At 48.2% G+C, this 13219-nt stretch overlaps 3 protein-coding genes across 3 annotated transcripts; 1 reads left to right on the plus strand and 2 right to left on the minus strand.

Moving 5' to 3' along the window:
* Window positions 1-61: 61 nt before the first annotated feature.
* On the minus strand, window positions 62-4835 carry LOC119557197 (DNA topoisomerase 2-binding protein 1). The gene has a single exon (XM_037869850.1). It carries the CDS (start codon window positions 4726-4728, stop codon window positions 430-432), a length of 4299 nt encoding a protein of 1432 aa, XP_037725778.1. The 5' UTR covers window positions 4729-4835; the 3' UTR covers window positions 62-429.
* A 1682-nt stretch (window positions 4836-6517) lies between these two features.
* LOC119557271 (26S proteasome regulatory subunit 10B) lies at window positions 6518-8214 on the plus strand. Its single transcript, XM_037869958.1, has 5 exons — window positions 6518-6720; window positions 6784-6903; window positions 6968-7688; window positions 7764-7904; window positions 7965-8214. Exons 1-5 carry the CDS (start codon window positions 6612-6614, stop codon window positions 8065-8067), a joined length of 1194 nt encoding a protein of 397 aa, XP_037725886.1. The 5' UTR covers window positions 6518-6611; the 3' UTR covers window positions 8068-8214.
* Window positions 8110-9662, minus strand: LOC119557270 (tRNA (guanine-N(7)-)-methyltransferase non-catalytic subunit wuho). The gene has a single exon (XM_037869957.1). The coding sequence runs from the start codon at window positions 9526-9528 to the stop codon at window positions 8254-8256; it is 1275 nt and encodes a 424-aa protein (XP_037725885.1). The 5' UTR covers window positions 9529-9662; the 3' UTR covers window positions 8110-8253.
* Between the last annotated feature and the right edge of the window lie 3557 nt (window positions 9663-13219).

Raw genomic sequence — 13219 nt, forward strand, 5'->3', positions numbered from 1 at the left:
TTGATTTATTTAATAAAAAATTAGAGTGAAATAATATTACAAATTAATTAAATATCTCCTGGGAAAAAAGAAAATGTGTAAATAGAAATTTTTTTTGTAAGATAGATTATTTTTTAAAAATAACACATTTTAGAAAAGAAAGAGTTGCTTATATTTCAGTAGCATTATCAGTTCGACTGTTTTGCAGTCCATTAACGCTTTTCATTTCATTTAGTACATTGGTAAATTATAAATAATGTTTGGAAAATTATTCAATTTGGAATCGAGCCCAAAGGAACACATTGATTTCCAGTGCAAACAAAAAAATTCATGATAATTATACAAGTTGATGACCTTTGACTAATTATATTGAAACCATTTAGAAACTAGAAAATATCAATTTTGAACAGGAACAAAAACTATGATGATTTCAAATCGGTATCCCCCCACTCAGTTCAGCTCGTATTTCCCCAGATCGGCATCCCTGCCGTTCATCAAATAGGTGTTGATGGCAATCTGGCTGAGCACTTGCACACCGCACTGGTGGAGATAGGCCATGTCCCGGGGCGACAGCGGTGCCTTCTTCATGTCCACAAAGCAATGGGTGGCAGTGGAGGCCACCGGATCGGCGGAAAATGGGGAAGTTGGCTCCAGGATGGTGGCTCCACCGGCACGCAGCACATTCCTGATGGGCGCCCCGCTGCGCTCGTGCATGCTGAGGATCACCCGGTGATCGGAGAAGGCTCCACCGCCAGAAGCAGCCAACTCCGTGCGCCAACGATGAACGGCGGCCGCAATGGGCTCCTCCTCCGGCGCCAGGGTGGGCATATTGATGGCCTTCGGATTGCCCCATTCGTAGAGGGTCTCGTCCAGGAAGTAACCTCGCGTGTGACACTGCTCGATGTACTGCATGTTGACGATCCATTTGCCCGACGCAATGCAGGCCAGCATCTTCTCGCCGCGATTCGGACGCTCGCACAGCAAATGGGTGCAGGCATCATCGTAGTTCACCAGATTCTCGCACAACTTGCCGCCCAGCTGGGTGATTCGTTCGATCATCTCCGCTCGCTTCTCACCATCATCGCCGCACGAAATGCTGAAGCAGGGCGTGCCCCTATACTGCATCTTGGGTGATCCGCCAGAAGATCGCCGCTTGGCCGCATTAAACTCGGCTGGGTCGCGCCAATCCACCATGTCCTCGGTGCCCAGGGCGAAGCCCTCGGACTCAAAGGGCTGCACGTACTGCACCTCGCTCTCGGGGCACTCCATGTCGCTGTCGTGGCTGCGCTTCAGGCTGTTCCGCCGCGACTCGCAGTTCTTCAGGTAGTCCGTGATCTGCTTGACATCTGGCGCGATTACGGGAGCAGCGGACTCCTCGAAGCTAATCTTGTCGAAGTTAATGGTGCTCTGGGCTTCTTCGCTCATAGTCGGGCCATCTGATCGTCGTGGAGCAGATGTTGTTGCTTCTGTTGGACTCTGTGTGTTGGGCACAAAAGGGGATTGGCTTCCGGCTCGGGGTGAGCCCATGGACACCCTGAGAGGCGTCTTCTTGCCACCCACCGATAGCTTGGGTGTTTTCGGGGATCTATCAAAGTTCAGCTTGGTGGCCTGAGTTCTAATTGGCGGCTTCTTCTTCTGCGTACTTGGTGGTTCCCGCTGCTCCTGCTCCTCTTGCTTTTGAGCATCCTCGTATTCGATGCCCAGGGTTTCGCATGTGATGCGCATCACCCGCTGCCTGATCACGGCCAGCGGTGTGTCCGGTTTGATTTTTTGTGTTGGCAGGCGCCAGCGCCGCTCGAAATCATCCGCCATTCGCTGCTGGAACTCTGGAGTGAGACAGAAATCTGGAATCCCCGGTGCTGGCCGTGGATGCTTGCGACTGATGGGCGTGCAGGCCTGCCGACGAATACGCTCCAGTTCCGGCGTTTGGTTCTCCTGCATCTCACGGATGATCTCGCGCACACAATCCTTGCCCTCATCCGTGTCCAGGCGCTGGACGAACTGCTCCAGGAAGTCCAGGTTGTACTTCTGGGCACCCACCTGGCTGAGTGGCGTGCAAGGGGAATCGGGAGACGATGTGGAGCTGCTGCTGCGATGACGAGCGCTGCCCCCCGGAATTCCGGCCAGCTCGGAGACCCTTCTGTTGCGCAAAGGCGTTAGATCTGGAGCTGCTGCCTGGGGATTGGCAGCGGCAACAGGTGTGACAGCCGCCGCCGGTTGATTTTCTTCCTCCTCCATGGTGACATCTGGTGGAGCCACCAGTGTACTCTCCGTCTGTCGCCTCGGCGTTCGGGTATTGCTTTCCCGCAAACGCGGAGATATGGGGAAATCCTCCGGACTCTTGCCCACCAAGTGGCCCACATAGGGCAGCTTTTGGCCCGTCCGGGCGCACTGCACGAGCCAGTCGGATGTGACCACGGGATAGTTCCATTTAATGGCTCCCTCGTACTTGGAGCCCTCGGCATTGGGACACACCAGCAGGGGTTTCTCCTTCTTGATGAAAGTCTTATTAACGGATGCGCCCAGAAGCTCTGCTGCTGCATTAATGAAATCCCGCTCCAATCCTGCATAGATCGAGACCACAATGGTCATTCCCTTAAGCGGCTGACGCAGTGCAGTGGCTGGGATGGGCTTGTGGTAGTATTCCAGTGGCAGCAGCTGATTCTTCTTCATGCAACTCTCTAGATACAGCTCGGTGACCACCTCTCGGGCCTTGACGGGCAGCTCCTTGACGTCGAAGGCCACCTCAAAGCTGACGATGGCGAAGTCAACCTCATCCTTAAAGTTCGAGGGCACCAACAGACCCTGGGCAGTCTCACATTCGGTCAGCATTTGGTTGAAGAACTCTGCATTGAAGCACTCCTTGTGCACATAGACGGAGTGGCCCGAAAAGTAGTCCAGCTTATCGAAATCAATGGACAGTGTGCTGGCACTGAGATCGGGCAATGGCAGAGCAGCAGCGGCGGCTGGATTGGGATGGGCCGCCATCGAGTTCCGCAGGCGTATCTCCATTTGCGTGGAACTGGCCGCTGGCTGGAGGAGACTGACGTCCGCCGGCGGCAGCTGCGCCACTGCCCCTTGATCCTGTGAGTACTGATCCAGCAACGTGTGATCCGGCTCCTCCTGTTCCGGCTGCTGTACAGGATCTGGATCCTGATCGAAGAGCTTCTTTTTGATGGGCAACGTCGGCTGCTTGAAGCTGTGGTTCATGGAGCGCAGGGTTCGCTTGCTGGCTGGCGAGGCCACGTCGGGCTCACGATTCTGTGGCAGCGACACACGATGCACTAGCTCACTGACCAGGCGACCAGCTCGAATGCTTTCCAGCAGCCAGTCCAGGCGCACCACATGAACTGAACCCATGAGACCATCGCGCTGCCACTGCCGATACTCGGCGTCATCCAGTTGGCCAACAATGATGTGAGAGATGCCCTCGTTGGCCTCATCGTAACGGGTGGCTCCACCCGTATTCAGCACTCTGTTGAGCTTTTCCCGCTCCTCCGAGCGGAAGCCACTCAAGTACACACAGCAGCCGTCCAGAAAGGCTCCCGCCTTCTTCGCCTGCCGCGGACAAATCTCGGCCAGCACCTGCTGATAGTTCCTGCCACTGCTTGTGGTGGTGGCTTGCTTGAGCAGATCCTTGGCGGGCGAGCTGCTGCCCACACTGCTGACGGATTCGTTGACGGTGGTCAGATCGCTGCACATGCGCCGTGAGTTGGACACAAAGCTGATCCGTGAGAGATCCGAGAGTTGAGTCTGATCCGCACCGGGAGCTGCAGCCGAACGATTGCTTTTGGTGGGCGTGGAGGACGTCTTGCGTGCTCGTACTTCGTAATCCTTGGTGGGCAGCGCATAACCGCGATTGGAACTATCGAAGATCCATTCCGGCAGCAGGACATCCTTCTTGTAGCGTATGGCTGCCTTGTACTTATCAGTGTCCGTCTTTGACTGCTCGGTAATGACGATGTCCACCACCTGGGAGCGGAAGGCGCGATGATAGATGCCCCCGTTCTCGTTGACCAGCCGCATCACCTGATCCTTGCGCGCCACATCCAGGCCGCTGCAGGTAATGTTGGCCCCAAAGAAGATGGGCAGCCGGTACTTGTCGAAATCGGGATCTGTGGCACTGATGCCCTCGCGCTGGCTGCGTCGACTCTGGTCCCAGACGTACTGCACCCAGTCGACGTGCATCACGGGCACCCCGTTCAGCGTGGCCTGTTCGTACTTGCTGGACTTGATGGTGTTCGAGATGAGGTGGGTGGTGCGATGGCCGAAGCTCTGGAAGTAGGTGCCGCCCATCCAGTGGATGAGTCGGCTCAGTTCTTCCTTCTTCTGGGGCGTTATCCCTGTGGCCGAGACCTGCAGATCCCGCATGGCCGTGGTGTAGATGGCCTTGCTGCCCTCGGGAATGGGTTCGTTGCGCCGCAGGCAGGTAATCAGGCAGGGTGGCCCCAGGATCAGGGCCCGCGTCTGCTGCAACTGGTCGAAGAAGTCGCCCTCGAATTGGGCCAGCACAAAGACATCCTTCTTGGTCAGGTTGCCGCCTGCTATCAGGGGATAGCCCTCGCTGGGCTTTATTTGCCGGATCTGGGTCTCGGCCAGCTGCTGGCCCAGCATTTCCAGCGACGCCTCAAACTGCTCCAGAGTGTCCGCCTCCTGGATGGCCCCTGCCCCTGCCCCTCCGCCGTCGCCAGCCGGCTTCAGGTTGTTCACGAAGTACGCGCAGATGGACTCGTCCATGCTCATGCTCATGGTGGCGTGTGTGCGTGCGATTTGCTCCGTGATTTGCTGCGAATTGCCGTGTTTTCGCTTTTCTAAATTGCGTACGCTATTTTGGCGCCGTTTGTTGTTGCTTTGAATTCGTTGGCAACGCTGGCGTCCAGTTCGTTGGCAACGCAGGCCTGGAGCTGTCTGGCAACACTGGCTGCGAGTGGATTGTACCTGGGTACATTTTGGGTACTTGTTAGTTATATTTAAGTTTATTTATTTAAAGGGATTGAAAATAATAATTTGCATCTTAAATACACTTTTTTCGGTTTATGTTATTTTAAAGTCAATAAATAACTAATTTTTACTGATTAGAAATATATTTGCGCGAGAACTTACAAACTTATCTTGAATTGAGTAATAAAGCTTGGCATGTGTTCTCCATACGAGATTAATATTTTAGTCAAAAAATGTCTTTCCGCGTTTTTAATCGTAGTTAAGTTTTGAGCAGCTTGCTAAATATGCTAACAATCCCCATCACTCTAAGGAAAATTTATTTTTGGCCAATTTCCCCATTTTTCGTAAGGGGTTACATCATCTTTTTTTGCGAAAAACGGCAAAAATTACAAAATTTTAGGTAAGAATGCCAATAGATTGAAAATTATGCAACGAGCTCAACGAGGTATGACATTCCTCATTATGACTTATATTTTTGTTAAGGCAGCCAAAAAACCGAATTTTTATGGCGAAAAAAGGGTTCAAATTTATGTCAAAAATACGAAATTCAGATTTTTGTCAAAAATGCGACATTTTTGTTCGGTTTTTCCATCGTAGTTTAGCCAAATCAAGTCGCACAGCAAAAAGACCGACTGTTTTGAGCAGCTTGCTAAATATGCTAGCAATCCCCATCATTTTAAGGAAAATTTATTTTTTGGCCAATTTTCGCATTTTTTGTAAGGGTACATCATCTTTTTTTGCGAAAAACGGCAAAAATTAAAAAATTTTAGGTAAGAATGCCAATAGATTGGAAATTATGCAACGAGCTCAACGAGGTATGACATTCCTCATTCTGACTTATATTTTTGTTATGGCAGCCAAAAAACCGAATTTTTATGGCGAAAAAAGGGTTCAAATTTATGTCAAAAATACGAAATTCAGATTTTTGTCAAAAATGCGACATTTTTGTTCGGTTTTTCCATCGTAGTTTAGCCAAATCAAGTCGCACAGCAAAAAGACCGACTGTTTTGAGCAGCTTGCTAAATATGCTAGCAATCCCCATCATTTTAAGGAAAATTTATTTTTTGGCCAATTTTCGCATTTTTTGTAAGGGGTTACATAATCTTTTTTTGCGAAAAACGGCAAAAATTAAAAATTTTTAGGTAAGAATGCCAATAGATTGGAAATTAAGTAACGAGCTCAACGAGGTATGACATTCCTCATTCTGACTTATATTTTTATTATGGCAGCCGAAAAATTTTCCAATTTTTGTGAAAAGTACAAAATTCAGATTTTTGCCAAAAATGCGACATTTTTGTTATATTTTTCCATCGTAGTTTTCGCATTTTTTGTAAGGGGTTACATCATTTTTTTTTTTTTGCGAATTGTTATAAATCTTGGGGAAGAATCTTTATGGTAAGACACACTCCTTACCAAGAAAAAAAGCTTACAGATTTACAAAATATTTTTTAATTATTATTTATACATTTATTTTTTAAAGTAAATGTATCATAACGCCAGACGATAGTTCTCTTCTCTTCCTCTTCGATTTCAGGAGTAGAGGTGGAGAAACATCGATGTTACCGATGTTTTGAAAACATCGTTGCTAACATCGATGTTTGTCCACCTCTAACAAAAAGTGCAACTCACTTTTCGGCGTTTAACTGAATATTGTTTAAGAGAGTGAAGAACAAATCTAATCCACCACAAAGATGACTGTGACCGCCACGCCGCTGCCCGACAATCTGCGGGTGAAAGCCTTCTCCGACTACAGGAAGAAGCTGCTGGAGCACAAGGAGATCGAGGGACGCCTAAAAGAAAGTGAGTCTCCTATGGCCAATCCAATCCTACTCAAAAAATCCGACTAACAATGGCTATTTTCAGAGCGCGAGGAGATCAAGGAGCTCACCAAGGCGTACGACAAGTCGGAGAACGACCTGAAGGCCCTGCAAAGCGTGGGACAGATCGTGGGCGAGGTGCTGAAGCAGCTGACGGAGGATAAATGTGAGCCCCTTTGGATTCCCGCGTGATTGTCCATTCTCTAATCCTTTGTCCCCACTCCCCACAGTCATTGTGAAGGCCACCAATGGACCCCGCTATGTGGTCGGTTGCCGCCGGCAGCTGGACAAGGCGAAGCTGAAGTCGGGCACCCGTGTGGCCCTCGACATGACCACGCTGACCATCATGCGGTACTTGCCACGCGAGGTGGACCCCCTGGTGTACAACATGTCGCACGAGGACCCCGGCGATGTCACCTACTCGGCCATCGGAGGCCTCACCGAGCAGATCCGCGAGCTGCGCGAGGTCATCGAGTTACCCCTCCTCAATCCGGAGCTCTTCCTGCGCGTCGGCATCACGCCGCCCAAGGGCTGTCTACTGTACGGACCGCCTGGCACCGGAAAAACGCTCCTGGCCCGCGCCGTGGCCTCGCAGCTGGACGCCAACTTCCTAAAGGTCGTCTCCTCGGCGATTGTGGACAAGTATATCGGCGAGAGTGCCCGCCTCATTCGCGAGATGTTCAACTATGCCCGCGATCACCAGCCCTGCATCATTTTCATGGACGAGATCGACGCCATCGGCGGTCGGCGCTTCTCCGAGGGCACCTCCGCCGATCGCGAGATCCAGCGCACGCTGATGGAGCTGCTCAACCAGATGGACGGCTTCGATTCGCTGGGCCAGGTCAAGATGATCATGGCCACCAACCGGCCGGACACCCTGGATCCCGCCCTGCTGCGTCCCGGTCGCTTGGACAGGAAGATCGAGATTCCACTGCCCAACGAGCAGGCCAGGTGAGTGGACCATAGAGGGTTTCCTTCATTGGTTTTATAGTACTGATAATAAATATGAATCCTCCTCTATTAAAGGTTGGAAATCCTCAAGATTCACGCTCTGAAGATTGCCAAGCACGGCGAGATCGACTACGAGGCCATTGTAAAGCTGTCGGACAATTTCAACGGCGCTGATCTTCGTAACGTCTGCACGGAGGCGGGTCTCTTTGCCATCCGGTAAGCTCCTGCGCTTCCTCCCCAAATTCATTAGCTAACGAGAATCTTGTTATAACCCAGTGCCGAGCGGGAGTACGTCATCCAGGAGGACTTCATGAAGGCGGTGCGCAAGGTGTCGGACAACAAGAAGTTGGAGAGCAAGCTGGACTACAAGCCCGTCTAAAGAGAACACCACCCACCGCCCGTAGAGATAACCATTAACCACTTTTACACACATATACAGATATATATTATAATGCCAACAACAGGCCTGTCACACATAGTCCGTTGCATCTGCTCCATATGCTAATTAAATGCTATGTAAACATTAGGGTTCAATGTGATTTACTTTGGAGTTTCCTTTTCGGGACTAGCCGCACTTCTGCTGCTGCTGTTCCTCGATGCGCCGCTTCTTGCGCTCCAGATAGTCGCTGACGTTGTCGAAGCGCTTCTTAAACCAAACGGACAGGTCCTCGGGAATGAAGGGAGGTCCGCCCTCCTCGGTGGCGCCCAGCCCGTCCAGCACCATCTTTATCCAGCCCTCGGGCACTCCGCTGGTCGACCGCTGGCCAGTGGCGATGTCGTAGACCCGCAGGCTCAATCGCTCGTTCTCCGCGCCGGTGACGTAGATCCTGTCGGCGGTTAAAGTAAAGTTGCTAATATTCCAGGAGCCAGCCTCGGCACGCACCAGCTGCGTGGCCGTGACGCTCCAGGTGTCGTCGGCGGGGCTGCGCTCCAAGCGGTACAGTCCCAGGGCGTCCACGTGATCGTAAAAAAGCACCGCCGCCTGGTATACCTTCTCCGGCTCCAGCTGCCGCACCAGCAGACGAACAGCCGGGGCGGGCAGCTCGTGCTGCAGCAGCTCCTTGCCCTGGATGTAGTTCCACACGCGCAACGTCTTGTCCCCCGAGGCGGAGGCAATGTGCCGGTCAGTGAGCAGGGCAAGCCCCGAGACGAACTCGCGGTGGCCCAAGCAATAGCTGTGAATGTCGAAGGTGGCTGGATAGTTGGTAACGCGTATCTTGTCATCCCGGTCGCAGGTGATGATGTGCTGCTGGTCCTCCGACCAAAGGATGTCGTACACCACGCTCAGGTGGCCGAGCAGCAGGCGCGGAACGGCCTCCACCTCGACGCAGTCGTACTGGTAGCAATCGCCCGTCTTGTCCGTGACCAGGACGGAGCTGCTGTCGCTGCAGAAGCGCAGGGCACTGGCCGCCCGGGCGAGAGGGCGGGCGGAGAGCAGGCGGGCGTTCTCTGGCCGCGTGCGATAGAGCAGGAGCGCCTTCTGCCCCCCACTGGTGGTCACGGCCAGCAGCTGTCCATCTGGCGAGTAGGCCACGTTCTGCACCGCAACGTTTCCGTTTCCCGATCCCACTCCAGATCCGGAAGCCTTTTCCGCCGACTGCTTGCCGGCAGCAGCAGCAGCAGCAACAAGCTGTTGCTCCTCGCCACCCGGACCAGGGCCAGTGGATGTGGCTGGACAGGATTCCCGGGAGCCCTGGCCGCGCAGGCCAAGGTCGGGCGGCAGCTCGATCTCCTTGAATATCTGCAGGTCGTCGGGGTTTACGAACAGCACCCTGCGGCCAAGGCCGACCACCAGTTCGGGTTCCGCGAAGAAAATCGTTGCCGCTTCCCTGACGCACATTTCCACGATTTTATGAAATTAATTGTAAAATTTAATTAAATTTTATTTAATTTTTTCCAGACTGTTTCGTTTGTTGTGCCGTTGTTGTTTTTGGTTAAAAACTCCGGTTGTAGGCAATTTTTCCCAGCACATTCGCTGGGACTTACAGTATTTATATACTGAAAAGTATATATAATTCCGCCATTCCATTTTTAAAAAATACCACATGTACCATTTTTACTCTTTCAAATATACCAAAATTATTCCAAGCGGTATTTCTGAATAAATCGTTTTAAATATGAATTCTATCGATAATTTCAGATGTACGCGGCAACTTCATTCCATCATTAAAACCATTCTCTTAGAAATAACTTGAAAAATATCCCCTTTGCAAACGCAACAGTTGCTATCTCAATTCGTAATGAATATACAAAATCCATTAAATTTTGACAATATTTGCTGTTAACAACTGCTTTATAACTTTTTTGGCTTTTCGTCAGCTCTGAACGTCTAGCCATCTCCCCCGCGGTGGAATCTTTTCTCGCAGTATCCTGCTACTTACCATTGGACTCTTTAAAACTCCAAAATAAAATTTTAAAAACAGCGCCCACTGCACCATATTTGAAGCAATATCTGAGCAATCAGACAAAAAGGCCCTTCTGAGAGCCTTAGAGAATTAGCATTATAATTAGTTTTTATTCAAACTATATTAAATTTTAAAGACTTTTCGAACAAAGCTTAACCAGCCAACGGTAAAATGCCAAAGAAAAAGATGAGATTCCGAGCCTCCAGTTAATAGGTCCTTTTGGGAGCCTCAGAGAATTGGAATTATAATTAGTTTTCATTCAAATTAAATTAAATTTTAAAGAATTTTCGAACAAAGCTTAACCAGCCAACGCCAAAATGGCAAGAGATGGGATTCCGAACGGCCAGTTGAAATGGCCCTTTTGAAAGAGGATGAAAAGCATAGAGAAAACGCATATTGCACTATAGCCAACATCCTAGAAATTGTGGCAAGGTCACTAATGTTTTTTATATTTAGATTAGGTAAACCATTTAATATTTATCACTGATCAATTACTGAAATCGCCGCTAGGTGCGCACTGTCGGAAAGACTCTGGTAGTTTACATGGACAACTGCTCGAAGGATTATATCCAGCACCACTGTGGCAAAATTGTATTCATAATGTTTTACCTACCAGTCGACTTTTCCACCGACCTGACATGCCAATAGAGACGATTGAATTCAAAGGACACTATGTAGTCGTAATCAGAATGTATGTTTTCGATAGTGGAGCCCTGCGCGACGAGGATCATATAGATTTCAATCCTTATTACTGGGTCCAATAACCCAGAGAATATTCAAGATTCTGGTAGCTGAAATCACTAGAGTTCCTCACTTCTACGCTAAGTCCATTAAAGAGGACCCTTTGCCATTGTCAAACTGGAGATTTTGGCCAAAATGAACTCGATCAAATAAGTGGATGACCATAAGCAACCGTTTTCAGAGCTTTTTCGAAATGGAGGAGGTAAAAGTAATTGGGATAAACAATTGGCAAAATTTTATTCATAATGTTTCACCTACCCGTCGACTTTTCCACCGACCTGACATGCCAATATAGACGATTGGATTCAAAGGACACTATGTAGTCGTAATCAAAATGTATGTTTTCGTTAGTGGAGACCTGCGCGACGCGGATCATATAGATTTCAATCCTTATTACTGGGTCCAATAACCCAGAGAATATTCAAGATTCTGGTAGCTGAAATCACTAGAGTTCCTCACTTCTACGCTAAGTCCATTAAAGAGGACCCTTTGCCATTGTCAAACTGGAGATTTTGGCCAAAATGAACTCGATCAAATAAGTGGATGACCATAAGCAACCGTTTTCAGAGCTTTTTCGAAATGGAGGGGGTAAAAGTAATTGGGATAAACAATTGGCAAAATTTTATTTATAATGTTTCACCTACCCGTCGACTTTTCCACCGACCTGACATGCCAATATAGACGATTGGATTCAAAGGGCACTATGTAGTCGTAATCAGAATGTATGTTTTCGATAGTGGAGCCCTGCGCGACGCGGATCATATAGATTTCAATCCTTTTTACTGGGTCCAATAACCCAGAGAATATTCAAGACAATTGGCAAAATTTTATTCATAATGTTTCACCTACCCGTCGACTTTTCCACCGACCTGACATGCCAATAGACGATTGGATTCAAAGGACACTATGTAGTCGTAATCAGAATGTATGTTTTCGATAGTGGAGCCCTGCGCGACGCGGATCATATAGATTTCAATCCTTTTTACTGGGTCCAATAACCCAGAGAATATTCAAGACAATTGGCAAAATTTTATTCATAATGTTTCACCTACCCGTCGACTTTTCCACCGACCTGACATGCCAATAGACGATTGGATTCAAAGGACACTATGTAGTCGTAATCAGAATGTATGTTTTTGATAGTGGAGCCCTGCGCGACGCGGATCATGTAGAGTTCAATCCTTATTTCTGGGTCCAATAACCCAGAGAATATTCAAGATTCTGGTAGCTGCTGTCACGAGAGAGTTTAAACTCCTTGGACTTTGTCCCCTAACGAGCACTGGCTAAAATAAGCAATAATTTTTCGGAGGATGGCCAAGTTCCATCCCAGTCTTGATCAAAATGAAATCAACCAAAACTAAAAGCAACAGTTGTCAGAGCTTTTCTCCAAATACAGGAGGTAATCGTAATTAAAGATAATGAAGTAGCTTTGGATAAGCAATTGGAATGGATCGATCGTACGGTAGAGGAATGTCAATGAATGTTTGAATAAGTCCCAGTACACAGAATTATACATTATAAGTAAAATGGTAATTGCGCAAAGAACGATGAATGCTAATAGCCAACTAATAAATAAACAAACGGTTAAAACCTTTTTATCAAGAAGGAGCCTTAAGTATTACTATTATCTATTAAAGCACAAGCAGCCATCATCTTTAGTTACGGATTGACTAGCTTTTCTTTTCGATTACGGATGTACGCTCTTATACCCTTGCACTATAGCCAACATCCTAGAAATTGTGGCAAGGTTCCGATTATTTACGTTTGTAAATTCTGCCATAAGGCATGGGATGCTGTGGCCGAGTTTACTACATTATAAGCTCAGGCAAGCAGAACGGCCAGAATTAATATTTAAAGAATTTTAAACAAAGCTTAACCAGCCAAAGCCAAAGTGGCAAGATTGAACTTCCGAGCCTCAACCGGATAGGACCTTCTGTGAGCCCTAAGAGCCTGACTGGTGAGAGTCCAGAAGCAGACTGAAATGAAATTGCCGATAGCTGCAAATAGGAAACCGATATAAAGTTGATAACATTAAGAACGAACTTGAGTGAAGATATCGATAGAGTTAAATCCGATTTATTCAGGGTGGCCGCTTGAAACATATTTGGTATATTTAAATAAGTAAATAAGATAGCATATTTGAAAATTTGAATAAATAAAAGTTGGCCATAAATCTAGGCAACTTTTATGTCCATGTACAAACAGTCTATAAAAGTGAATTTAAAATACATACAAATATAAATTAAAGATACCATCATTCGCGGGCAACGAATACACAAATTTTAGAAATCACTTCAATTAACTGTTTGTATACGACATATGGACTTTCAAATAGGATGGAATAATGGCTGCGGGCTTCACATTTTTTTTGAATTCGATTTGCAA

The sequence above is a fragment of the Drosophila subpulchrella genome, chromosome X (assembly GCF_014743375.2).
Source record: "Drosophila subpulchrella strain 33 F10 #4 breed RU33 chromosome X, RU_Dsub_v1.1 Primary Assembly, whole genome shotgun sequence".
NCBI classification, from domain to species: Eukaryota; Metazoa; Arthropoda; class Insecta; order Diptera; family Drosophilidae; genus Drosophila; species Drosophila subpulchrella.